Source organism: Schistocerca nitens, chromosome 1 (assembly GCF_023898315.1).
Source record: "Schistocerca nitens isolate TAMUIC-IGC-003100 chromosome 1, iqSchNite1.1, whole genome shotgun sequence".
Taxonomy (NCBI): Eukaryota; Metazoa; Arthropoda; class Insecta; order Orthoptera; family Acrididae; genus Schistocerca; species Schistocerca nitens.
The window spans coordinates 515908968-515936331 of NC_064614.1; the positions used below are offsets into that span (position 1 = coordinate 515908968).

Consider the following 27364-nt stretch of genomic DNA (forward strand, 5'->3'; position numbering starts at 1 on the left):
GCTCCAAATCAGAGGCTCGGACTGTTCCGTGACAGTGGAGGCTGCAGATTCCTCGACTTGGGCCACAAGGTGGTGGGTTTTCGGATTTCGCTTATAGGTTAGGGATACACGACACACAGGAAACAGCTACACGGGCTGTATGAAAGAGATTCGGACGTTTTTTTTTAGGTTAGAGGGTGTCGGAAAACTACAGAAAGGGGAACAGTCTAAAAGTGTGCAGGGCAACCACAGGACGAAGGTACGCGTAGCAACAATCGACACTGTAGTTGTAAATTGTCGTAGTTGTATTCGGAATGAACCGAGCTTCAAGCGCTAATAGAAATTACTGAAGCTCAAGTCGTACCTCTGTTCGTTTTAAACAAGAAGGCCGTTATGTTGCATTATATTTACTTGTTCTGACTCTGTGTAAAGTCGAAAAGGATCTCTGCTGTGCTGTGATGTTGAGAGGAAGGCTGTCTTTTCTGAAGGAGGCCCATGATGTCATATAGATGCAACTATGCATGAGGAATTCGGTGATATCATTACAGTTTATTTGCTGTAATGAAAGTAGTTTTCATGGTGAGCTTAGTGTTCGCGATTTATTCAAGGTCACTCTGTGTGATGCTATCGGGGCGGGTACTTGTGCACAGTTGAATAGGTGCTCATAGCTTGCTAAAGTGTAACTGTTTGGAAGCTGGTTGTTGTACCTCACATGCAATGTTTTGCTTCGTGATATAGTAAATTTAAAGGAATTACACTCTCCTGAAGCATAAAGATTAGTTTCTCACTCAGTTAGGATTATCTGTCACAAATACAGTGATCCTTCTGCTTGTAAATTAAAATCTTTGAATTGTAGATTGAAACCACCTTATGGGTATGCAATATTAATTTCTTGTAGTTAATGACAAGACACTTCTTATTTATCTCAGTTGGAATTAACCATTAACCTTGTCATCTTTTTGTATTTCGGTTAATTGTGTATGATTGCTTGGCCACCATCTTGTTGTCTTATGTGGACTACCTTCAGAACTCACATGTACTCTGATGAATTGATAGTCATCTGTGGAGGTGCAGTTAAACAGTGTTAGTAATAAGCAATTCTTCTCTGCATACTATGAGGTTTCAGATGCTGATGAAGGTAGGTTGACCTACACTGCTTTGCTGACTGCTGTTTGTGAGCTACGTTAACTCATTCACTATTACAAGTGTAAGTAGGAAGGAGAGTTAAAATTTAAAGCTTCACTTGGTGATTAACTGTTGTTGTATGCCGAATCTACGCTTACGCAAATGAGAAGGCAGCCTCCGTGCATAGCTGGACGCTATAAGCAGAAAGCTAACGTATGTTCAATGCAGTCAAGTGCCTTTACGAACTACTATATTCGCTGTGGACAATATAAAAGTATTAAATGTGCAGGTCCTTTTCTTTCGTTGTGCTAAATTTATGAAAGAAGTTTGATGTTCGAGTCAAATCACGTTTCCAGTTGCTTCTAGGTCATTAGAGATAGACATTCTGCAGCTTATACTTTTCGAAACATGCACACACATACACACATGCACACACACACACACAGACACAGACACAGCTTTCAACGGGAGTGGTGGCTCTGGCAGCAATGAAAATTTGTTTTTGTAGCGTCGAAACATTTTAAGAAATAATGTAGGTTACGTATCGACTTCACCTGTAGGAATGTTTTTAGATGTTCAAATGGCTCTGAGCATTATGGGACGTAACATCTGAGGTCATCAGTCCCGTAGAACTACTTAAACCTAACTAACCTAAGGACACCACACACATCCACGCCCGAGGCAGGATTCGAACCTGCGACCATAGCGGTTTCGCGGTTCCAGACTAAAGCTCCTAGAACCGCTCGGCCACACCGGCCGGCAATGTTTTTTACAGCCGTCGTGTTGGAGGGGTTTTGTTCAAATGAGTAAGCAGCAATATCGTACCGTCATTAAATTCTTAGTTTTGGTCAGTTTATCGCCAGAGGAAATTAACACAGAGCTGATGAAGGTTTAAAAGAACCAACTCCTTTATTTTCAACTGTTGACAACGGCGTCTAAACTGCAACCAAAAGATGGAAACTACGAGAAGTGGATAATATGGTATTGAGAATTTAGCTGTACGAAACAGCTAACGCCACAAGGATGTTGATAGAAAGAATATGGTACATTTTACACGAAAGGGGAAGGTTTGCAGTACAAGACGGTTTTTGCATTTATTAAATGCTTATCAATGCAAATGCTACAACAAACGCCTCAGAAATGATTGGACCATTAAAAAATTAACTGACTTCATATATCCACGTAAAAAGGCGATGGCAATTTCATATTACAGAACTGTTGTGGATGGTGATAGCCTGGATGCAGTGGCGCTGTTAAAATGCCCAATTCCTTGAAGAGATACTTACATCTACGTCTACATGATTAGTCTGCAATTCACAATTGAGTGCCTAACAGAGGGTTTATTGGACCACCTTCAGGCTATTTATATACCGTTTCATCCTCTAACAGCGCGCGGGGAAAAACGAAAACTTACATCTTTCCGTAGGAGATTTCATGGCTCTTATTTTATTACAATGACCATTTCTCCTTACGTAGCTGGACACCAACAAAATGTAATCGCATTCGGAGGAGGAAGTTGGTGATCGAAATTTTATGAGAAGAGCCAGCCGACCAACACCTTCGTTGTAATGATGCCACCCCAATTCGTGTATCGTATCCGTTTCATTCTCTCCTCTATTTCGTGATAATACAAAACAAACTTCCCTTCTTAGAACTTTTTCGATGTCCTCTGTCCTTATCTGAACCATTTTGCAATTGGTTTTGATCATCTGATGACTTTAAAAGACATTAAATGACATCATCATCCCCAAATAATTTAAAAAGGTTGCACATATTTTTTCTAAATCGTTTATATAGCTCAGGAACAGCAGAAGCCTGTAACAGTTCCTTGGGGAACGCTTCCTGGAAAACTTAATACATGGAATCAATTTGACTTCCCTAGTCGATAGCAGTCATTAGTTCGTGAGAGTAAAGAGCTAGTTATCTTTCACAAAAACGATGTTTTTTGAATCAGTGGTGGCTACTTGTCAATAAATGGTTTTCTTCGAGATAATTCATCATGTTCGAGCACAGTGTATTTTCAGTAGCGAAGGTAATAACCAATTTACTAGACAACAGTGGAGTATACAAAATCACTTATTCTGATTGTGATAAGTTTTATATTGCTCAGTCAGGCAGATATATAGTCAATTGTTAATTCTTTCTTTTAATTGGTTTCTCTATCACTTCCTATGTTTAATACCTCTTGAATTTATCTAATCAATTACTACACTATGTGATCGAAAGTATCTGGATACCTAGCTGAAAGTGACTTACAAGTTTGTGGCGCCCTCCATCGGTAATGCTGGAATTCAATATGGTGTTGACCCACCGTTATCCTTGGTGATAGCTTCCACTCTCGCAGGCATACGTTCAATCAGATGCTGGAAGGTTTCTTGGGGAATGGCAGCCCATTCTTTACGGAATGCTGCACTGAAGAGAGGTATCGATGTCGGTCGGTGAGGCCTGGCACTAAGTCGGCGTTCCAAAACATCCCAAAGGTGTTCTATAGGATTCAGGTCAGGACTCTGTGCAGGCCAGTCCATTACAGGGATGTTATTGTCGTGTAACCACTCCGCCACAGGCAGGTGCTCAATCGTGTTGAAAGATGCAGTCGCCATCCCCGAATTGCTCTCCAACAGTGGGAAGCAAGATGGTGCTTAAAACACCAATGTAGGCCTGTGCTGTGGTAGTGCCATGCAAAACAACAAGGGGTGCAAGCCCCCCTTCCATGAAAACCACGATCACCCCATAACGCCACCGCCTCCGAATTTTACTGTTGTCACTACATACGCTCGCAGATGACATTCAAGGGGCATTCACCAGCCCACACCCTGGCATCGGATCGCCACATTGTGTACCGTGATTCATCACTCCACACATTTTCCACTGTTCAGTCGTCCAATGTTTGCGCTCCTTACACGAAGCGAGGCGTTGTTTGGCATTTATTGGCATTATGTGTGGCTTATTAGCAGCCGCTAGACCATGAAATCAAAGTTTTCTCACCTTCCCCCTAATTGTCATAGTACTTGCAGTGGATCCTGATGCAGTTTGGAATTCCTGTGTGATGGTCTGGATAGATGTTTGCCTATTACCCATTACGACCCTCTTCAACTGTCGGCGATCTCTGTCAGTCAACAGTCGAGGTCGGCCTGTACACTTTTCTGCTGTGCGTGTCCCTTCACGTTTCCACTTCACTGTCACATCGGAAACAGTGGACCTACGGATGTTTAGTAGTGTGTAAATCTCGCATACAGACGTATGACGCTAGTGACACCCAATCACCTGACCACGTTCGAAGTCCGTTGAGTTCCGCGGAGCGCCGCATTCTACTCTCTCACGGTGTCTAATGTCTATTGAGGCAGCTGATATGGAGTACTTGGCAGTAGGTGGCAGCACACTGCATCTAATATGAAAGACGTACGTTTTTGGGGGTGTTCGGATACTTTCGATCACATAGTATATATTTATTTTACGAGGGCTATTCCGAAAGTAAGGTCCGATAGGTCGCGAAATGGAAACCACGGTAAAAATCAAAAATGTTTTATTTGCAACAGTTAGATACACCTTGCAGCCACTTATCTCCATAGTCGCCGACCCGACTTAGACGTGTATCGTAGCGTTGTACCAACTTTCCCATACCCTCGCTATAGAAGGCAGCCGCCAGTGCTCTCCACCAATTCTCTACGCTGGCCTACGGCTCGTTGTCTTGTGCCGAAATGTTGTCTTCATAACCAGCGGTTCATGTGACCTGAGCTGAAACTCAGAGGGAGACAATTACGGGCTGTATTGTGGGTAATCTCACATTTCCATTTGAAAACGATGCAGGAGCATCTTCATTGCCCCTGCAGAATGCGGCTGAGAATTGTCTTGAAGACGAAACAGCACGACAGTTATGTAATGTTAGCTGCATAGCTTCAGGGGAAATTTCTCACCAGGCCCCCGTACTTGGCGGCAGACACTATTTTCTAGACATCTTTACGCACTCACTGCGAGCTCAGACATGAGAAGAGCGACGTGATGCTAACTGGGGTTATACTAGAGACACTACCCAACACATCTGTGCAAAGCTTTATCGGATTTTCATAGTCGTTTCCATTTCGTGACCGATCGGACCTTACTTTCGGAATAGCCCTCGTATTTGGTTAGTTTAGTAATGTAAACTATTATACAGGGACGGTTTTCTCGGTTTTCGAGTATAGTGTTAATGATTTTCTCCCATCATATTTATCTATTGTTCAACATTTTAGCTTTTAAATAGCTTTACCACCACACTATCAAACACGTCATTTACTGTGTGTTTGTGTCTGTCTAGATTTGTAGCCTCTTTTTACTGTCGCTTACAAACATTGTAACTTCTTCGGCGACAATAGTCAGTTTAAGTTTGATGATGGCCTTGTAAGCCGAAAACCGGTTAACACTATAAATTAATCCTGTAGAACATAAGCAATGTAGTGCCTTTGATTTATTGCAATAATTTATTTATTATACACAACCCGCTCCAATGATTTAGATATACTGTCATATCGGTGTAAGATATCTGGCAGCGCAGACTTTTCCCAAACGTAGCGTTAGTATACGGTCGAGTCTGACTGATTATTCGCTGTATGCCGAGAGTTATTGGTAGTTTTTTAACAGCCAGTAGAAACTGTAATTCGCATCAGGTTTTGCGCTGCCCTACTCCAATACTTTTAAACTGCTTCTTGCAGATGGAGAGAGCAGAGAAGATTCTTGGTGGTGCAGGCAGGAGCTGGTGGGCGTCGAGGTGCGCCTGCTGGACCAAGACACCTGGCGGCAGTTCTCGGAGGTGGGCACCGAGATGATCGTCACCAAACCTGGAAGGCAAGGACTCGCAGCGTTACTACCAAGTTAACCTTGTAGTGGAAATTAGCTACAGTATTACACACAATGACACACGTTTCAGCTGATTTGGTGCTGCAGGTCTTGAAACGGAATTCATAAATTTATCTTATACGTTCTGGATGTATTTCCTTACAGTATTCAAAACAACAGAGACACTAAAAATCTTAAGCATCAAAAGCATAGACACAAACTTTTTATAAAAAATAGATGTTTATGAAAATCAAATTTGTAGGCAAACCACTAGTACCATAGGTTTTACTCGATTTTTAACAAAGTCCCAACATCCTATGTGTTCCATAAAAAATTATGTTCCCACTTTGTATTACGATATTTCAAGTAATGTCTGAGATTATTTTTATCAATGTTAATCCACAAAATTTCCAGATTTACTCTGGAGACTAGTGTTTTTTCAGAGTTGTAAAGTTTGTAACTAATATGAAACTAGAATCAAAACATTAACAACAGACTCTAAATGTACCACTCATACCATTAAGACCTATCTCAACACTTCAAGGCAGTCTTTGTTAGCATTTCAAATTACACACGTTCTCTGGCTCGAAACTCAGATAAAGCTATCTGTTCATTTCAGGCACTTTTGTTAAGTCTATGTGTTTCAGGTTTGATCAAGTAGTTTTGTTAAGTCTTTGTTTCGAGGCCGATATTTTCATTCCACCAGTTTTTGCAAAGCATCTATAAATAGGCTATTTAAATGTTTTCTGAAAATTGTCTTAGATGGTAAATTACGTCATTCAGTATTAACATGCTTTTTTCATTCTTGAATTTCAGTATTCTTTTATAAAAACATAAATAAAATTCAAATAATTTGAAAACACACTGAAACGATCCATTCGAGCCATGTGATATCTGTGACGTCAGTGGCTAGCTCCCTGCTCCTACTGTCATAAAGTTAATCCGCAGCGATGTCTTTTTCTCGAATTAACGTTTCAGAAAACGGATTACAAAAGACATGTATTACCACACTGTACAAATACATCCATAAATATTCTTGAAAATTGCTTTTGAGTGTTTCAGAGAATGAGAAGTTGCGTGAAAATTGGTTGCACAGTACCGGCAAAATGCCATCTTGTCGATGCCCAAGTTCCCTTACTTTATTAAAAATGTCTTGCACTCTGAAGATAACTATAACTTACCTCCGAGATATGCTTTCCCGTTTTTACAAAGAAATACAGGATCAGTCGACGAAATTAAACTCTTAGTAAAAAGTATCGTTACATCCGCTTCCTTGCACACCATTGTTAGCTCAGTAATAGAGTGGTGAACGCTCGAATATTGAGAAGTGATATACATAGGGCGCTGGTTCCAATCTAGCCTGTAATAATATTTTAACTTATTTGTAAAACAAATCGACAGTCCTTTCATATGAAAACCAAATCACAGTTATAAAACTTCACCACACCGATTAGAAATAGAGTATTATTGTGTTTTCCTTGGCTATTCACATTCGCTTATATTTGCCATAGCTGTTCATACACCTCACGTTCAAAAAGATATTTTCTAGTTAATGTGACCACACACATTTTACTTTATTAAAAACAATGTTTTTTATCTTCGTATTGTCCAGCTAGGATCCTTATTCTTTAAGCTTTTAAGCTTCATCATCTCGTATAAGATGAAGTTAATTCTGCTTCAGACTCTGACGTTAGCTTACACTCACAAACAGCACAGCCCTTAGGTTTGCGTATCTGCATGTTATTCGTGCCTTATATCTCTCCGCATAGAAAACCTCATCGCCTTACACCTTGTTGTACTGTGAGAGTATGGTGACTATCTTCACTACTCGTAATGCATTTCAAAAAGGGTAACTATGTGTAAGCAAAGCAGATATATTTATCCTCAGTTGTCCATTCCTCAGACTAAGATTGATGTGAAGGTGTACATCCCACCATCGAAACAACAGCTACAATGAGTTCTTGCTAAAGCTATTTTTATATTTCGCGTAAAACCTTTAAAAATTTATGGCCTTTCCAGGATTCCAATCAGTGTTCTTATCCGTGGAAACATGAGCTATCCGTTGCTCCACAGAGCATGGGCATCTGGCGATACCTCTGCTGAGTATCTTGGGTCTATTTCATGACTGATAGTAGACAGTCTAGATATAAGATGTGGACCTATTTGCAAAACTTCATCTAGTCTTTAGTTTTGAGCGGGTTTCATGACGTTGCAGGGAGCAGGCAAAAGAATATCCGTCCTTGCAGATATCGCCACTCTAAATGTGTGGAGCATAAACGCATCAATTTTCGTAAGGTTTCCATTATCGACGTTTACAAAATTGCTTTCTTTTATTATTTAAAAGTTGTAAATGCCTTTTCCATCACTATATTGCTAAGCTATTTGAAGAAAAAGTACGTAAAAACCTAGTATATTCGGCTAACACTCCTGTAACACATGTATAGCTTCGTCTTATTCTTAGTCTGTAACGTTACCAGAACTTCAGCCAATAACAGAGCGTTTTCGATCACGTGACCAAATATTGATATTTAATGATTTTTAAGCTTTAATTACATAAAAATAACAGATATTTAGTGAGAATATTGACAGTAAATGCGATTTGAATGTTGTAATCACTCCGAATAACAACATAGGAAAATAGCCTGTGGTGGGGAAATGACAAATTGTGGTCTACCTCGACGTGACTTGCAGAATATGGTGGCCTCCCAGGACCACAATTAAGAATACATCACTTTAAACGACAGTTTACAAAATGTTCAAATGTGTGTGAAATCTTATGAGACTTAACTACTAAGGTCATCAGTCCCTAAGCTTACACACTACTTCACCTAAATTATCCTGAGGACAAACACACACACCCATGCTCGAGGGAGGACTCGAACCTCCGCCGGGACCAGCCGCACAGTCCATGACTGCAGCGCCCTAGACTGCTGAAAACCTATTCACTGTAAAATTTCTGAGGTTGCCATGAACATCAACTTTTGGTTTGTAGTTAGGTCGGTAGCACTTCTAAAGGTTCTTGAATTCTCAATGCCCATTTTACAGACCGAGACGCTCAAACAATGGAAAAAGTGAGGTTTTTGTGGGGCATTTCATCAAGAGCTTCCAGTTTTTATGAAGAAATGGTCATCAGCGTGACCAGTGAGCATTCCTGCAGCAATGAAATTTGTGCTTTGGGCAAATATGGAAATGAATATCAAACAAACACGTGAGACAAAATAGTTCAAATGGCTCTAATATCTATGAGATTTAGCATATGAGGTCATCAGTCCCCTAGACTTAGAACTTCTTAAACCTAAGGACATCACACAAATCCATGCCCGAGGCAGGATTCGAACCTACGACAGTAGCAGCAGCGCGGCTCCGGACTGAATCGCCTAGAACCGCACGACCACACGTGAGACAGCTTTTTACACACACACACACACACATATATATATATATATATATATATATATATATATATATATATATATATATATATATAATGTAGGGGTTCAGCATGGATAAATCTGTTTCACCATAAGATCAACAGATATCAGAAGCATGTATACATGCTACAACCTCAAAATCGACGATGGCGTGTTTTACACTCATATTGCTCTCACTGTTTTAATTTATTAAACATAGGAGCCACAGAGACATAAGTTTGCGCAATATTACAAGTAAGCTCTCCATTTCCAGTAGTATATTGGTCTACTAAGTGCTACAAACTAAGTTACTCTTAATTTCTGTCAGTATTGCTACTTATAATTTGCAGTTACTGACTGCAGCTTTACCGCTTTCAGTCGAAATGTCCATAGTACTTGGTGAGATTTCCCCACCAACCAGAAACCATCACATCAAAGGAGTGGAATGCAGATTTAATTACAAGTGGACTATTTTCTTTCATTTCCGCATAAAAACTTGACCATGCGCCATAACCATAGAGTAATAAATATCTCTGGAGTGAGCACTGCGTTCTGCGCATGTTGTCAACATTAAACCAGGATTTTCACGTGTTCTCGGGATTTCGCTGTGCGTGTGTCCTTTCTGCAGCGTTTTAAGTTCATAATATCAAGAGTTTTTGTTGTGTTTCCGTTTGTTGATAGTCTAATAGCGATGGTGAATTACTGTTGTTGCTACGGATGCAAAGAAAAATATGTGAAAGGAGGGATAGTAACTTTTCATGGGTACATACCATTTAGCTCTAATTATAGTTATCATATTAGTAAGAGACACTGTATATGTTAAAAATTTCGAGACACATTGCAATTAAGGCTTGATTCTGTAGACCTATTTTCCACGATTTTATGACTACATAATAGATATTACGGGTCGTACAAAAGCTTACAAACATTCGCTTCCTCTCGTAAATTTGCTAGTGGAACAGGAAAGGAAATGGTTAGTTGTTTCAGCAAATACTATCCTCCATGCATTTATCAGTGACTTGTCGATTATGTATATAGATTACTCGGTCTACTATTTATTTAATAAACTGGGAGCAAGTACGTAAAATGCGTTAAATAAATACTTCAAAGTGTCATCAGTAAGAAAAATTGTGCTTTAGGTCGCAAAAACGAGAAAATAAATACGCAAAAAAGCAGGAAAAAAAGGACGAATTAGCAGGGATATAATCGCTAATGTGTGGCAAATTCGGTGTTTTTCGGACACTTGCAAAAGTACTAGCATACCGTCAAGTCGTTTTGCAAGACTATCAGTGCAAAAATGTACGTCAGGGTCTGTAATACTATAAAGTGCCGTATCATACCGAAAACTACCAAAAATCGAGTCCATCTGAACTGTGACACCTATCGCAAAGCAGCAGAATGCAATATCACTTGCCCTTAAAAGTTACGTAGCTGGTTTATTCCCGGTATCAAATGGATACTGTTAAAATGTCTGAGCATATATAAATAATCCACGACACGTGCGAAATGAATCTGTCTGTACTAAGGATGTAGTGACATTCTAAATATACAGGGCGGTATAAGGACAAACACATGACGTCCCGAGAATACGTGACCAGGCCGGCAATGTATGTTGACAACACAAAATCTGTTCTGCGCATGTGAATGCTCACTCCAGAGATATTTACTCTATGGCCATAACAAAGTATGTAATTACCATTACAGACAAATGAAAGAAAGTCTTAGTAGCGTGCGGGAGTATAGTGGACGGGGACTGGGGATAGGTTGCGCTCGATGGGAGTGTGGATCGGCCGTGAGGACCGCTGAGACAGCCCGCGCAGTGGCGACAACGCTGTGTTCCGGATCGCGCAGTGGTTAACGCACCTGCCCAGTAAGTGCCGGCACGATAGCTCAGCGTGTTTAGTCAGAGCATTAGCTGCCCTCTGTAATAAAAAAAAAACTGAGTTAATGGATCATCGATGAAGCTGAACAAGCGTCTGGGCCGTCCGCCCCGAACAAATATAACGAACAAAAATGAGAACAAATAAAGTAGGCAGGAGATCACGGGTTCGAATCCCGGGTCGGTACACATTTTCGATCGTCGCCGCTGATTCCGTTTAATGTCCCAATGCAGCTGACAGCAGAGGTACCACTTCAATTTACAATAATGTTTCACAGCTGCGGATTCTGCATGATGTCTGTTTTTTCGGACATGTCCGACGCATTCATGTAACATCCACAGTTGTTTTCTTGTTGTAGCTGCTGTTGCTCTTAAGACTGAAGTGGTCTTAGGGAAACCTTTTCTGGACCTCATCCTTGGGGCTGCTAGAGCGTGCCAACGTAATTGATGCTTTTTCTAAGGAGACTCATGATTTTCTCTTCGCGTTCGCAGCTACTTCACGACAAATGTCTGGTGGCGGCTATGACAGCGACTTGGTACAGTTTTACAAGTGGTGATGGTCGCAAACAATCTGTGATGATCCTATACGTTACGCTTGGCGCCTTGTCCACTATGTTTCTGTTCCTTTCCCTACTGCCGTGGTCCAGTCCCTCACGATTTTTAAATATTAACGCTTCTTCCACTGAAAGAAGATGATGATCTAATAATCGTAAGGGACTGCAACATGCAAATAGGAAAGAAATAGAAGAAAGAGTTGCGAGAGAGTATGGACATGCTAGTAGGAATGAGAGAGGGAAAAGATTGAGTTCTGCTCTACTTTTAACTAGTAATAGAAAATATACTGTTCAAAAACCACTAGAGCAGGAGTGCCTGGAGATACCTGAAGTCTCCACGTGAATTAAATTACGGTCAAACAGCGATTACGAAAGGAGATACTGGATTGAAAGGCATACCGAAGAGCAGATACAAATTCACATCATAATGTAGTAAGAATGAAACGTAAGGTGAGTTTTAAGAGAATCGCCCAAAAGTGTCAACATGTAAAGAAGTGGGATACTGAAGCACAGAGGAGAAATAAGATGCATTTGAAGTTATCTAAGGCTGTATTGTATTGTATGTTAACCGGTGGCGTAGAAACGACAGAGAGGCTCTGTCCCCAGCGCAGCCGCATTGGTCCACAACCCGACGACGACTACCGCAGTCCACTTCATCCGTCCGCCGCCCCACACCGAACCACTCTTTCAAGGTTATTGTGCGGATCGGCCCCCGGTGGACCCTCCCCCCCCCCCTTCGCCCCCACCTTGGGAATTTCTCACAGCAGACGAGTGTTGTAACCCCTATGTTTGCGTGGTAGAGTAATGGTGCTGTACCCGTAAGTGGAGAACTTGTTTGCGTTGCAATCGCCGACATATGGTAGCTGAGGCGGAATAAGGGGAACCAGCCCGCATTCGCAGAGGCAGATGGAAAACCGCCTAAAAACCATTCACAGACTGGCCGGCTCATCGAACCTCGACCCAAGTCCGCCGTGCGGATTTCTCTAAGGCTGTAGATCAATGGTCGTCAAACTTTATTGCTCAAGAGGCGACGCCCCTGGGCATATATTAGTATTTTATGAGCCGTCAATAGACTAGCTGCAGTAAGTGCGCGATAAGTTGGGGCCAGCCCCACAGATCTGATCGTCAAAAACTCGGCACCATTGGCAATACTGTGTGTCTACTGTCCTCTGTTTCACGTTGCTGCCAACCTCAGCGACCGCAAAGCCATAACACTGTAATTGCTTGACGAATTGTCGTTGTGTTATCTGTGTGAGTGGATGATAAAGTGATTAATAACAATAATAGTACTTACATTTAAATACATAATACAACATGAGACATGAAGTTTACCAAATGTTTAAATTGTCATCCATCTTCTGCTACTCATTGCCTTGTTCACTGAGGATACCTCCTAATATCGTGTCGGACGTTCTTTTGACCGGCGTAGTGCAGCAACTCGCCATGAAATCGACTCAACATGTCGTTCGAAATCCGCTGTAGAAATACTGAGCCATGCTCCCTCTAGAGCAGTCCGTAATTGCAAAAGGGTCGCCGGTGGAGGATTTTGTGCGGAAACCGACCTCTCGGTTATGTCCCACAAGTATTCGATGGGATTCATGTCGGGCTATTTAGGTAGCCAAATCATTCACTCCTATTCTCTAATATGTTTGTCGAGAACAACTGTGGCCCAGTGACATGGCGCGTTGTCATCCGAAAAAATTCCTTATTTGGGAACATGAAGTCCATGAATAGCTGCACATGGTCTCCAAGTAGTAGAACAACCTGAGGATCCAGTCCTTTCCATGTAAACACAGCCCACACTATTACGGAGCCACCGCCAGCTTGCACAGTGCCTTGTTGACAACTTGGGTCCATGGTTTCGTGGTGTCTGCGCCACTCTCGAACCCTATCATCAGCTCTTAACAACTGAAATCGGGACTCATCTGATCAGGCAACGGTTTTCCAGTCGTGTGGGATGCAACCGATAAGGTCATGCTCCCAGGAGAGGTGCTGCACGCTATGGCGTGCTGTTAGCAAAGGCACTCGCGTCGATCCTATGTTTCCATAGCCCATTAACGCCAAATTTCGCCACACTGTTCTAACGATACGTTCGTTGTAAGCTGCACATTGATTTCTGCGGTCATTTCACTCAGTGTTGCCTGTCTGTTAGCACTGACAACTACACGCAAACGCCGCTGCTCTTGGTCGTAAAGTGTAGATCGTCGGCCGCTGCGTTGTCCTTGGTGAGAGGTAATGCCTGAAATTAAATGTTCTCGGCACACTCTTGACACTGTGGATAGCGGAATGTCGAATTCCCCAAGGATTTCCGAAATGGAATGTCCTACGCGTCTAGCTCCAACTACCATACCGCGTCCCGAGTCTGTTAATTCCCGTCGTGCGGCTAGAATCACGTAGGAAACCTCACCACATGAATCAGCTGAGTAAAAATGACAGCTGCCTCAATTCACAGCCCTTTTGTACCTTGTGCACGCGATAAGGTTAAGTCAGAATATATGAACGTCAAGTAAAGTACATTTTAAAAAATTGGAAATTCGTGGTATGTTCCTATGGCACCAAACTGCTGAGGTCATCGGTTCCTAGGTTTACACACTACTTAATTTAACTTAAACTAACTTACGATAAGGACACCACACACACTCCTACCCGAGGGAGGACTCGAACCACGGACGGGGGGAGCCGCGCGAACCGTGGCAAGGCGCCTCACACAGCGCGGCTACATTTAAAATATTACTCTGTTGGGGATCAGGGAAAATGGGTATTGTGGATAACGAAAAGGCGGATGTAGCAGCCAAGGAGGCGTGCCGACATACTCAGTTACTTCAGTGTGCCAACCCTCTGCATGCTATCGGCTCGTTGTGGAGGTACAGAGTCAGGTATCGAGGGGAAGACGAATGACAGGAAGTGACAGACAAGAAGCTGCGTCTAGGAAAATCTAATAGTCATGAGGGACCGGAATGCAGTAGTAGGGGAAGGTTCAAAAAATGGTTCAAATGGCTCTGAACACTATGGGACTTAACATCTGAGGTCATCAGTCCCCTAGAACTTAGAACTACTTAAACCTAACTAACCTAAGGACATCACACACATCCAAGCCCGAGGCAGGATTCGAACCTGCGATCGTAGCGGTCGCGCGGTTCCAGACTGAAGCGCCTAGAACCGCTCGGCCACACCAGCCGGCGTAGGGGAAGGGGTAGAAGAAAATGTTACAGGGGAATATGGGCTTGGGACAAGAAATGAGAGATGAGAAAGACTAATTTAGTTCTGTAACAAGTTTCAGTTAGCAATAGCGAATACGCTGTTCAAGAATCACAAGAGGAAGAGATATACTCGGAAAAGGCGGGGTGATACGGAAAGATTTCAGTTAGATTACACCATGGTCAGACAGAGACTCCGAAATCAAATACTGGATTGTAAGGCGTACCCAGGAGCAGATATAGACTCAGATCACAATATAGTAGTGATGAAGAGTAGGCTGAATTTTAAGAGATTAGTTAGGAAGAATCAATACGCAAAGAAGTGGGATACTGAAGCATTAAGGAATGACGAGAAACGCTTGAAGTTCTCGATACATGACTCTGTACCTCAACAGCGAGTCGATAGCAAGCATAGGGTCGGCACACTGAACTAACTGAGTAATAAGAAATAGCTCAGTAGGCAGTACAGTTGAAGAGGAATGGACAACTCTAAAAAGGGCCATCACAGAAGTTGGAAAGGAAAACATATGTACAAAGAAGGTAACTGCGAGGTAACTTTGGGTAACAGAAGAAATACTTCAATTGATCCATGAAAAGAGGAAGTACAAAAATGTTCCAGGAAACTCAGGAACAGAGAAATACAAGTCGCTGAGGAATGAAATAAATAGAAAATGCAGGGAAGCTAAGACGAAATGGCTGCAGGAAAAAAGGGAAGAAATCGGAAAAGAAATGATTGTCGGAAGGGCAGACTCAGCGTACAGGAAATTCAAAACAACCTTAAGAGTGCAACGGGAATTCCACTGTTAAATGCAGAGGAGACAGCGGGTAGATGAAAAGAATACATTGAAAGCCTCTGTCAGGGAGAAGATTTGTCTGATGTGACAGAAGAAGAAACAGGAGTTGGTATGGAAGAGATAGGGGATCCAGTACTAGAAACAGAATTTAAAAGAGCTCTGGAGGACTTAAGGTCAAATAAGGCAGGAGGGATAGATAACATTCCATCAGAATTTCTAAAACCTTTGGGGGAGGTGGCTACAAAACGACTATTCAAGTTGGCCTGTAGAATGTATGAGTCTCACGACATACCATCTGACTCTCGGAAACATACCATCCACAACAATTCCGAAGACTGCAAGAGCTGACAAGTGCGAGAATTATCACACAACAGCTTAACAGCTCATGCATTCAGGTTGCTTACAAGAATAATATACGACGAATGTAAAAGAAATGTGAGAATGCGATAGATGGCTATCAGTTTGGCTTAGGAAAAGTAAAGGCACGAGAGAGGAAATTCTGACGTTACTGTTAATAATGGAAGCAAGACTAAAGGAATATCAAGACACGTTCATAGGATTTGTCGACCTGGAAAAAGCGTTCAGCAGTGTAAAATGGCGCAAGGTGTTTGAAATTCTAAAAAAAGTAGGGGTAAGCTATAGGGAGAGACGCGTCATATACAATATGTACAACAACCAAGAGGGAATAATAAGAGTGGACGATCAAGAACGAAGTGCTCGTATTAAGAAGGGTGTAAGACAAGGCTGTAGCCTTTCGCCCCTACTCTTCAATCTGTACATCGAGGAAGCAATGATGGAAATAAAAGAAAGGTTCAGGAGTGGAATTAAAATACAAGGTGAAAGGATATCAATGATACGATTCGCTGATGACATTGCTATCCTGAGTGAAAGTGAAGAAGAATTAAATGATCTGCTGAATGGAATGAACAGTCTAATGAGTACACAGTATGGTTTGAGAGTAAATCGGAGAAAGACGAAGGTAATGAGAAGTGGTAGAAATGAGAACAGCGAGAAACTTAACATCAGGATTGATGGTCACGAAACAATGAAGTTAAGGAATTCTGCTACCTAGGCAGTAAAATAACCAATGACGGACGGAGCAAGGAGGACATCAAAAGCAGACTCGCTATGGCAAAAAAGGCATTTCTGGCCAAGAGAAGTCTACTAATATCAAACACCGGCCTTAAATTGAGGAAGAAATTTCTGAGATTGTGCGCCTGGAGTACAGCATTTTATGGTAGTGAAACATGGACCTTGGGAAAACCGGAACAGAAGAGAATCGAAGCATTTGAGATGTGGTGCTACAGACGAATGTTGAAAATTAGGTGGACTGTTAAGGTAAGGAATGAGGAGATTCTACGCAGAATCAGAGAGGAAAAGAATATGTGTGAACCCCAACACCGACAGGGAGAAGGGACTGGATGATACGACATATGTTAAGACATGAGAGAATGACTTCCATGGTAGTAGAGGGAACTGTAAAGGGTAAAAACTGTAGAGGAAGACAGAGATTGGAATGCATCCAGCAGATAATTGAGGACGTAGGTTGCAAGTGCTACTCTGAGATGAAGAGGTTAACACAGAAGAGGAATTCGTGGCGGAAAAAAGAAAAGGAAAATGCACAACGCGGCTGTGGGGTACCTCCCTTCAGCCTAGAATACGGGATGAGATCATCCTTACTCGTCTTCGTACAGGCCACAGTCCTTCGACGCATGGGTTCTTGTTCCGGCGAGAGGACCCCTCCAATTTTTAGTACTTGTGGCGTACAGATCACTGGCACCACATTTTACTAGACTGTGTTTTATTTTCAGACTATAGGGCAGAGGTAGATCTGTCAGCAGCTCTGCCCTCTACTTCAAGTGACGTTCAAATGAATGTGGTTTGAATTTTAGATTTTGTGATCTGTCGAGCTTGTTTCCAAAAAATTTAGGGAGATATTGTTAATGTGTTAACTAGGTGGTTGAATCACCCATGTTTTTTGTAAGCAGGCTGCCAGTCACATTTACTGTTACTTTAGCTCCTCTGCGATTTTTTTTTGTTTTAATCCTAGATATAGCACCGTTCACTATTTGTTTCACGTCGTGTGAGATGGAGTGATTTTGAGGGTCAACGCAAGTGAGGTGGGACACAACGAGTGAGTGTCATTTTGTAGGTTTACTCCTCCCCTGTCACAACGCTTTTAACTATTTTATCCATATTCATTCCTTTTAATATTTGTAAGGACGCTAATAACCCCAACTTTGAGTGTCCGTAAACCTGAAACGCACATACAAACTAAAATATTACTGCTTATAAGAATTTTTGTTTGTTACTGAGCAGGAAAACTACGTTATTAAGGAGCTCTTAACGTTAGCTGACTTTTTTGCTGTCAGACTATAGTTGCTAGATGCATATAGTGATAAAATACGGCTGATAACCGTTGGCCGCACGAATACATGACTCGGATCGCATGGAGACTGAGGGCCTCAGTTAGACGACCACTGGTCTAGATACTGCGATGTTGAATGCCGCAGTAGACAGTTTGGTTTAAGAGCAATGGACATCTGTGAAAGGTACAGTCACAGAAGTAGGGGCAGACAAATATAGGTATCAGGAAGATAACTGTGAAGAAACCTTGGGTAACAGAATATATACTTCAATAGATTGACGAAAGAACGAAGTACAAAAACGTTCAGGAAAATTCAGGAATACAGAGATATACGTCACTGAGGAATGAAATAAATAGGATCTGAAGGGAAGACAAGGAGAAATGGCTGCAGGATAAATGTGAAGAAAATGAAAATGAAATGGTCGTCGATATGACTGATACGCGTACAGAAAAGTTAAGAGAACCTTCGGTGAAATTAAAAGCAAGGATGTGAACATTAAGAGTGCAATGGGAATTCCACTTACTCATCTTCGCATAAGGCGCAGCCTTATGACACACGCCTTCTGACGGTGCGGTTGACAATGGAAGCAAGACTCAAGAAAAATTAAGACACGCTAATAAACAATTAGTCGACCCGGAGAAAGCTTTAGACAACGAAAAATGGTGCAAGATGTTCGGAATTCTAATAAAGACAGGAGTAAGCTACAGAAAATGACGGATAATATACACCATGTTCAAGAACTAAGAGGGATCAATAAGAGTAGAACACCAAGAACGAAGTCCTCGAATTAGGAAGGGTGTTGGACAGAGAAGTTGTCTTTCGCCTCTGCTGTTCAATAAATACATCGAAGAAACAATGACGGAAATAACAGAAAGGTTCACGAGTGGGATTCAGGTTCAGGGTGAGTGGATATCAATGATGAGGTTCATTGAAGAATTCCTATCCTCAGTGAAAATGAAGAAGCATTACAGGACTTCCTGAACGAAATGAACTGTGTAATGAATACGGGATAAGGGCTGAAAGCAAACCGAAAAAAGACTAAAGTAATGAGAAGTAGCAGAAATGAGATTATCGATAAACCTAACATCAAAACTGGGGATCACGAAGTTAAGGAATTCTGTTACCTTCAAAGCACATGGCAGGCGAGGCAAGGAGGACATAAAAAGCATATAAGCTTAGGCAAAGAGGACATTCCTGGCCAAGAGATGTCTGAAAGTATCAGATATCGCCCTTGATCTGAGAAATAAATTTCTGAGAAAATACGTTTGGGGCACAGCATTGTATGGTAGTAAATCATGAACTGTAGGAAAACTGAAGAAAAAGATAATCGACGCGTCTGAAGTGTTGTGGACCAGTTGTCCCGAACCTTTCTGAGGCCATTACCCCTGAGTTGAATCAGATAACAGCTGGTACCTACTTCTCCATTTCCACCATCATCAGCATTAGCACCTAACTACACTTTGGAATGAAACAGAATTTTATTTGAACACTTTCATATTTGAAATGTCGAAAGGTAAATGATATTTGGTTTTTGTATCTGTTTTGTTAAACCACTAACTAATGAGTCAGTGAGAAATTTAGTATGACTTATTTCTAACAACCTTTTTTATAGAATTATGAAGCAGTTCTCAGACCATTGTGAGTGCCATCTACAACTTTCTCAGAAAAGGAAGCTAAATATCCACTTTGAGGGCAAACACTTGCTACAAAACATGCTTCCCCTGCATCATTTCCTCTTCCTAGTGACACTTGTTTCACATACACAAGCTGCGCAACAATTTAAAATCAATCAAATTAAAATGTATGCGCTATAGTTAGACCTACTGTTTGTGAGTTACTTTATTGCTAGACTCCTTGCGTATGACCTCTCAGAGACTGGAAGACCTCAGGTTGCCGTTGCTTTTTACCTGCCCACTGCCAATAATAATAATAACACAGTGCAGACTCTACGGTAGTGTGGTAGCCAGGACGTGGTTATTGTTGTGCTGTCAGTTAGCTCGTGTACTACTGCAAAGTGAATAATGAACCAATTTCTGGTCTTTTTCGGGCACTACCTATATCCAAGAGAAGGCATTTCATGATATATTTAAGCGTGTGATGTACGTGTGAAAGTTTTACTTTCATATACCCATGCACGAAGTACATTTGTAGTGGGTGTACTATATCAGAAAACACTGGACTCGCATTCGGGAGGACGACGGTTCAATCCCGTCTCCGGCCATCCTGATTTAGGTTTTCCGTGATTTCCCTAAATCGTTTCAGGCAAATGCCGGGATGGTTCCTTTGAATGGGCACGGCCGATTTCCTTCCCAATCCTTCCCTAACCCGAGCTTGCGCTCCGTCTCTAATGACCTCGTTGTCGACGGGACGTTAAACACTAACCACCACCACCTATATCAGAAAGATGTTCAATGATTTGTTTCACAAACTGTAACCCCAAACACCATTGCGTCATACATTAATTCTAGTAGGCCTTTTTGAAAAATATGTAATTATTGCTAATTTATCTACTCATTATTAGTTTTACAAAACAGCGATATACTAACAACCTTTTAAAAATAATTTAGTTAGTTTCGTGACCACAACACAAGTCAGCCCTTTAGTTTTTACCCCTCAGAAAATTACATCCACTGCTATAAACTGATGTTTAAAATGAGGTGGACTGAGAAGATAAGGAATGAGGGAGTTCCTTGCAGAATCGACGAAGAAAAGGAACATACAGAAACCACTGAGAAGAAGAAGGAGCAGGATGATTGGAGATATGTTAAGACATCAGCGAACAATTTCCTTGGTGTCAAGAATGTGCAGAGAGTAAAACTGTAAGGGAAGACAGATATTAGAATATGCCCAAAAATGATTGATGACGTTGGTTACAAGTGCTACTCTGACTTGAAGAGGTTAGCACAAGACAGTCAAGATTCGTGGCGGGCTGCAACAAACCAATCAGAACTGTTAGACTGTTGACTTCACCGCCCCCCCCCCCTCCCAAAAAAAAGAAAATGAGACAATAATGAAAAATAAGCTTAGTAATAAGTCACTTTCGGTCAGAAACGGGAGATTCTCAAACATAATTTGTCATGCATCTGATTAATTATGTCGCATTGTATCTGAGGATAGTCCATTTCTGACCGAAACTGGTTTTTTAAGTAAAATGACAATACGACTGTGTGCAAAACATGATTTTCCGTAAAGTTCTCGAAGCTGTGAATCATCGCCTCATCAGAATAACATTTCTTTATATTGTATTGTAAGCATACATACATACAAACATACATACCTGACGCAATGTCTCTGATGGGTGCACCAATTTGGCGACGATATTTCATTTGTGGCCAGAAAACGCAGTAGAAATTAATTTATTTGAAAAAAGTAAAACTTAAGTATTTGTTCCAGTCCTGTCGGATTGAACACATAACCACAAACATAACCATCGCTCTGCCCCTCGCGCTTTGCCGTACAGCACAAACCAGCGATGTCCTCATTGCGAGGCACAAACTTCGCCTATCCGACTCATTCAAAGGTTTTTGTTTTCATTATGCGCTCGTGTGTCTTCATAAGACAACTTCCGAGGGTCGCGGAACGCTACTGACTGCTTGTTATATCAGCCAGTGCCGGCTTCTGATAATCCGATTAGTGTGGTGAAAGTGAATTACAGTTCCCATTATCGTCGTGGATCAAGTACACAAGTTACTTTAGAATATACACAATATAAATTTAATTCTAGAGTCCTCAAATTTGCTTTTGCATTTTACTTCGCATACGATTAAGGATTTGTGTAATTTACGATAAAAATTAATAATCACGAATAAGAGATGTCCTAAATAACGACAACACCTGAACCACCTGAGAAGTGAGATGCGGGGCTGTACATTACGCCAGCAGCTCATCGCCTTTTTTTATCCTTTTTCTACACTACACATTTTCACAAATCTCTTGATACTTCAAATGACTAACCCGAGAGAGCCAAAGCATACATGTACTACCATGTCCTTTACCTATTTACGATTATGCAAGAAATCAGAATAAATGATTATAATGAAATCACGCATGGTAATCTCCTCATCATAATCACAATCATCAACGATTAGTCTTATTAAGTCTATTTTGTCTTCAAGGATCTCAGAACTAGACTCCATCTACTGCTTTCCCATATGCCTTTGTAATCATACATGTTTCATTTGGACACCTATTAATGGTCATTCTTTCAACGTAATGTGATCATTTTATCGGCTGTCCTTTCATTACATGTAATATGAGTCTTATTTCTTCATTTCGGATGTAATCAACTCATGTTTATACCAAAATCTAGAGTGGAAAATCCTTTTCTGCTGCCTGGACTCCTTATTTCTGTTTTTCTGTCAAGGTCCAACATTCTGCTTCATGAAGGATTATAGGGATTTTTTATGGTTCTATACGATTTTATCACTGATTCAACATAGACGTTGCCATCTAAGCTTCTTTTAATTGCACAGTATACACTAGAGAATTATTTAATTTGGAAGTGAATGTCTTTGGAATGCTATAACAGAGATCTTTATAATTATTGATGTCTTCCACGTGGTTGTCTCCTATTTAGATTGTTACTCTCGTCAACTGTTTTTCAGTGAGCGTTATTTTTTAGTTTTACGTGTAAATACTTCAAAAATGTATCTTTTGTTATTAACTATAGTTCGTGGACTGACTTCTTTAAATCGTCTTTTAATTCTATAGTAATTACTTGTCATTTTCCCATGGTAACATCAAATTAATTACTTTACACTCAGCTAAACATAAAAATATCAATACGCCCAAACTGTAAGACAGTCATCAAAAAGGTAATGTTTATAGAGTGAACAGAATGCTCAATCTAAAAATTTATAGAAGGTACAGCCTTAAAGCAGCCTTAAAGAAGAATTATCCGAATATTTCATTTATTCATTTACACATCACGTACCGTAAATCCCACCACAAAGCAGAGCCTTGATGGATGTGCAATGAGTCTTGTCATGCATTAATGTAGAGGAGTAGGATGATCTCCTTCGATAGACCTCTGACATTCTGATGTGAGTGCGAGAAAAGAAATGATCTGTTCAGTGGATTTATTGAAACCTGTTTAGTGTTTACTCTTGCATACTTACGAGGTGTGGCTGGAAAAAAAACCGGACTAGTACTGGTGAAACAATAAAACGAATGCAATAAGGCTGAAAGTCGCGTGGCCTGTCACGTGACTCTCGCTCTGCCTACTGCTCGAGTTTCATCTGCCTCCTGCACTCAGTCTGCCCGTGGCGTCTGTTTTAAGTAGTTGACGTTTTGTCTGTGCGTCGGAAAATGTTGAGTGTACAGAAAGAACAGGAAAATCTGCAAGTGAAACGTTTGTCATGTTACAACAAGTGTACGGCGATGATTGTTTATCGCGAACACAAGTGTTTGAGTGGTTTAAACGATTTAAAGATGGCCGCGAAGACACCAGTGATGACACTCGCACCGGCAGACCATTGTCAGCAAAAACTGATGCAAACATTGAAAAAATTGGGTACCAGAGGGACAAACAGTGAATCAGCATTACTACATTAGCGTCCTGGCTACCCTACGTGAGCGAGTACGGAGAAAACGGAACGATTTGTGGAGAAAAAAGTCATGGATCCTTCACCAAGACAATGCCCCAGCTCACAGTGCGTTATCAGTGAAGACGTTTTTGGCAAAACACAACATTCCCATCTTAGATCATCCACCCTACTCATCTGATTTGGCCCCCTGTGACTTTTTTCTTTTCCCTAAAGTCAAGTCAGCTTTGAAAGGAACTAGATTTGAGACTGTTGAAGCAGTAAAAGAAAAAGCGACGGAAGTAATGTATGGACTTACCGAAAATGATCTGCAGCATTGCTATGTACAGTGGAAAATTCGTATGGAGCGGTGTAGAGACCGAGGAGGAGAGTACATTGAAGGAGATAACATGAAATTGTAAATAAATGTTTTTTCCAGCATCAGTCCGGTTTTTTTATAGCCGCACCCCGTATACAATAAACCTACATTCAGATAGTCTTTATTTTCTGTCATACTTTTATTCCAGAAAAAGTCTCATTTTATGGGAAGAAACCTCTGTAACTAATAGACGGGACATTACCTCAGAATGGATAAATACAGATTCTGTGTGGTTTTCAAGGGAATCTTATACCATTTATCCTGCAAAATAGTGACAAGTTCAGGTAACCATGATGGAGGTAGATAGCGATCACGCATCATTCTTTCAGTAGTACAAAGGCTCAATAATACTGAAATATGGAGACCGTAGTGGCTAAAGGAGATGCAACAGTTCATTATAGTGTTCACAAAACTAGTCCCTCAAGATGCGAGCTGTGTGAACAGGGGCCCTTGATTTGTTCGGTTCCACGGAGATATCCACTAGAGAGAATGTAGTCACAATATAACAAGTTTATTTCTCGAACACATCAGTAAAGTCTGCAATGCATTACGGAAGTATAGGTCCTTCTGGTCCGAAATTAAACAAAGTTCTTCTGCAAGTGAAAAGTAAACTATAGTTCTCCAATGAAAAACAAAATTAAAGTAACTAAATAAAAAATAATTAAATCCCTCAACAAGTGAAAATAATTATCTGATACTTTAAAGATGAGCAAGGTCGTAAAGTATGAATGAAGTTTCAGCTCAACATCAAACAAATTCCTTAATTCTTGGGTTTGAAAACAAAGTCCCCACTCCAGCTTAAGTCGCGGAAGCAAACACCTCCGATATATTTTACAATTGTTCAGATAAGAAGTTGCGAAGATCAACAGTACAGAAAATTTCTAAATCGGACAAGGATAGAAGCACAATGAAAGGCTTTGGGACTGTCTTATCGGTGAAGTAAAAAGCAGCAGAAATTATACGAAGCCGCAGCTAGCACGTGCTGTTGCTGCTAGACTAAATACCGTAACCAACAACCATCAAAAAGAAATGCGAAGTACATCTATTTAAAAAAGCTATTAAAATGCACTTAACTCCTTTTTAGGTGACAGTCTCCACTCCTTACGATCTGCTCATGTAAGCATGAAAAATATGTGGAATGATTTCAAAGAGACAGTATCGACGGCAATTGAGAGACGTATACCACATAAATTAATAAGTGATGGTATTTATCCCCCATGGTACACAAAACAGGTCACATCGCTGTTGGTGTAACGAAATAAGCATGCCAAATTTAAAAGAACGCAAAATCCCCAAGATTGGCAAAGTTTTGCAGAAGTTCAAAATATAGCGCGTACTTGAATGCGAGATGCTTTTAATGATTTCCACAACTAAACTCTGTCTCGGAATCTGGCAGAAAACCCACAGAGTTTCTGGTCATACATAAAGCACATCAGTAGCAAGACGCAATCAATACCTTCACTGCGCGATAACAACGGTGAAGTCACTGATGACAGTGCCACAGAAGCTGAATTACTAAACACGGTTTTCCGAGACTCCTTCGCCAAAGAAGACGAAGTAAAAATTCCTGAATTTTCATCAAGAACAAGTGCCAAGATGAGAAACATAGAAGTAGATATCCTCGGTGTAGCAAAGCAGCTTAAATCACGTAATAAAGGCAAGGCCTCCGGTCCAGATTGTACACCAGTCATGTTCCTTTCAGATTATGCTGATACAATAGCTCCATATTTAGCAATTACATACAACCGTCACTCATAGAAAGTTCCGTACCTTAAGACTGGAAAATTGCTCAAGTCACACCAATACCCAAAAAGGAAAATAGGAGTAATCCACTGAATTACAGGCCCATATCACTAACGTCGATTTGCAGTAGGGTTTTGGAACATATACTGTACTCGAACATTATGAAATACCTCGAAGAAAACGATTTACTGACACATAGTCAGCATGGATTCAGAAAATATCGTTCTTTCGGAACACAACTAGCGCTTTATACACATGAAGTAATGAGTGCTATCAACAGGGGATGTCAAATTGATTCCATATTTTTAGATTTCCAGAAGGCTTTCGACGCCGTTCCTCACAAGCGTCTTCTAACCAAACTGCGTGCCTATGGAATATCGCCTCAGTTGTGCGAGTGGATTCGTAGGAAGGTCACACTTATGAGTCCAGACGGAGCAGGCGGTGTGCTGTCCTGGAAGATGGTGGTGGAGTCCATAGCAAGGAGTGTGTGAAATCTTGTCGGTTGCTCGCTGCGATGGAACGCGCACCTGGCTAAATATCTGCCTCACGGTAGGATACATGAGGGCATGTTTTCGTCAGATAGCGCCGCGGATGCAGGAAGAGATGCGGTACGTCAACGACTTGTACCGCCGCAGTGCACGCTGCCTGGTAGCCTGGTCTGAACGTTGTTGCCACCACCTGCTGGTCTGGCCGCGGAGTTCTGGAACTCAGATTTCCTGCAGCCTCTGTTCGATATGAGCGAAGCTCGCGGCAACCGAAACTACAAGTACTCACACATTGTGCGTCGTGCTGTCGGCGCCTGATGTCTAGGACGCCACGGCAGCCCTGTCGCCTTGGACGTTGAGGCGTTACCATTGGGAAACAAGCAATGTACCTTGTGATTGACCTGATCAGCCAAAATGGACACATAATCCTTGGCAGTAAGGCAGCCTTGCAGAGTAGCCATGGGGCCCATGGAATACCATAATATGGTTGCCCATAACGTCATTGAATCCCCGCTATGTTTCGCGCTTGGGACGTAAACTCGTCCAAAAGTTGTAAACAGTGTGAAACAAGTCTCGTCTGATAGAGATCTTCCATTGCTCCATATTCCAGGTTTTATGGCTTTGGCACCACGTTTTCCAGTTGAGGCATTTACAAAACTGATGAGTGGTTTCTGAATTCCACCTCACCATGTAATTCCCTGTTTATGAAGCTTCCTTCATGTTGTTTTGGTGCTGACAGGATTTGCGAATGCGACACTCAGCTCTGCAGTGACTTCTACCGCTGTCGTTCTCTTACTTTTCCTCACAATCCTCTTTAATGACCCTCCGTCACGATCACTCAACACACACGTTCGTTCGCGTTGTGACATAGTGTAAGATTTTTTTCTTTTTTTTTTTTTGAGACATCGGTCTTCAGAGTTCTTTGATGCGTCCCACCACGAATTCCTCGTCCATTCCCTGTATGCGGTATAAATCTTCAATACAGTGCCTCTTGAAACACCAAACACTTCAGCTACATTGGATTGCAGAAGCCACTACCGTACGGACACCAACAATTTGCCCATATTCGAATACACTTAGCTCCGACATAATGCACTCACAGCTATACATAACACC

The 27364-nt window shown here is 41.3% G+C and overlaps 1 protein-coding gene across 1 annotated transcript in view; it reads left to right on the forward strand.

The window, feature by feature from the left end:
* LOC126258475 (T-box transcription factor mls-1-like) overlaps window positions 1–27364 on the forward strand; it is a 167112-nt gene that overhangs the window by 57471 nt on the left and 82277 nt on the right. The window contains exon 2 of the mRNA XM_049955648.1: window positions 5793–5925. Coding sequence (XP_049811605.1) covers window positions 5793–5925 — 133 coding nt within the window. The remainder of the gene's footprint in view (window positions 1–5792; window positions 5926–27364) is intronic.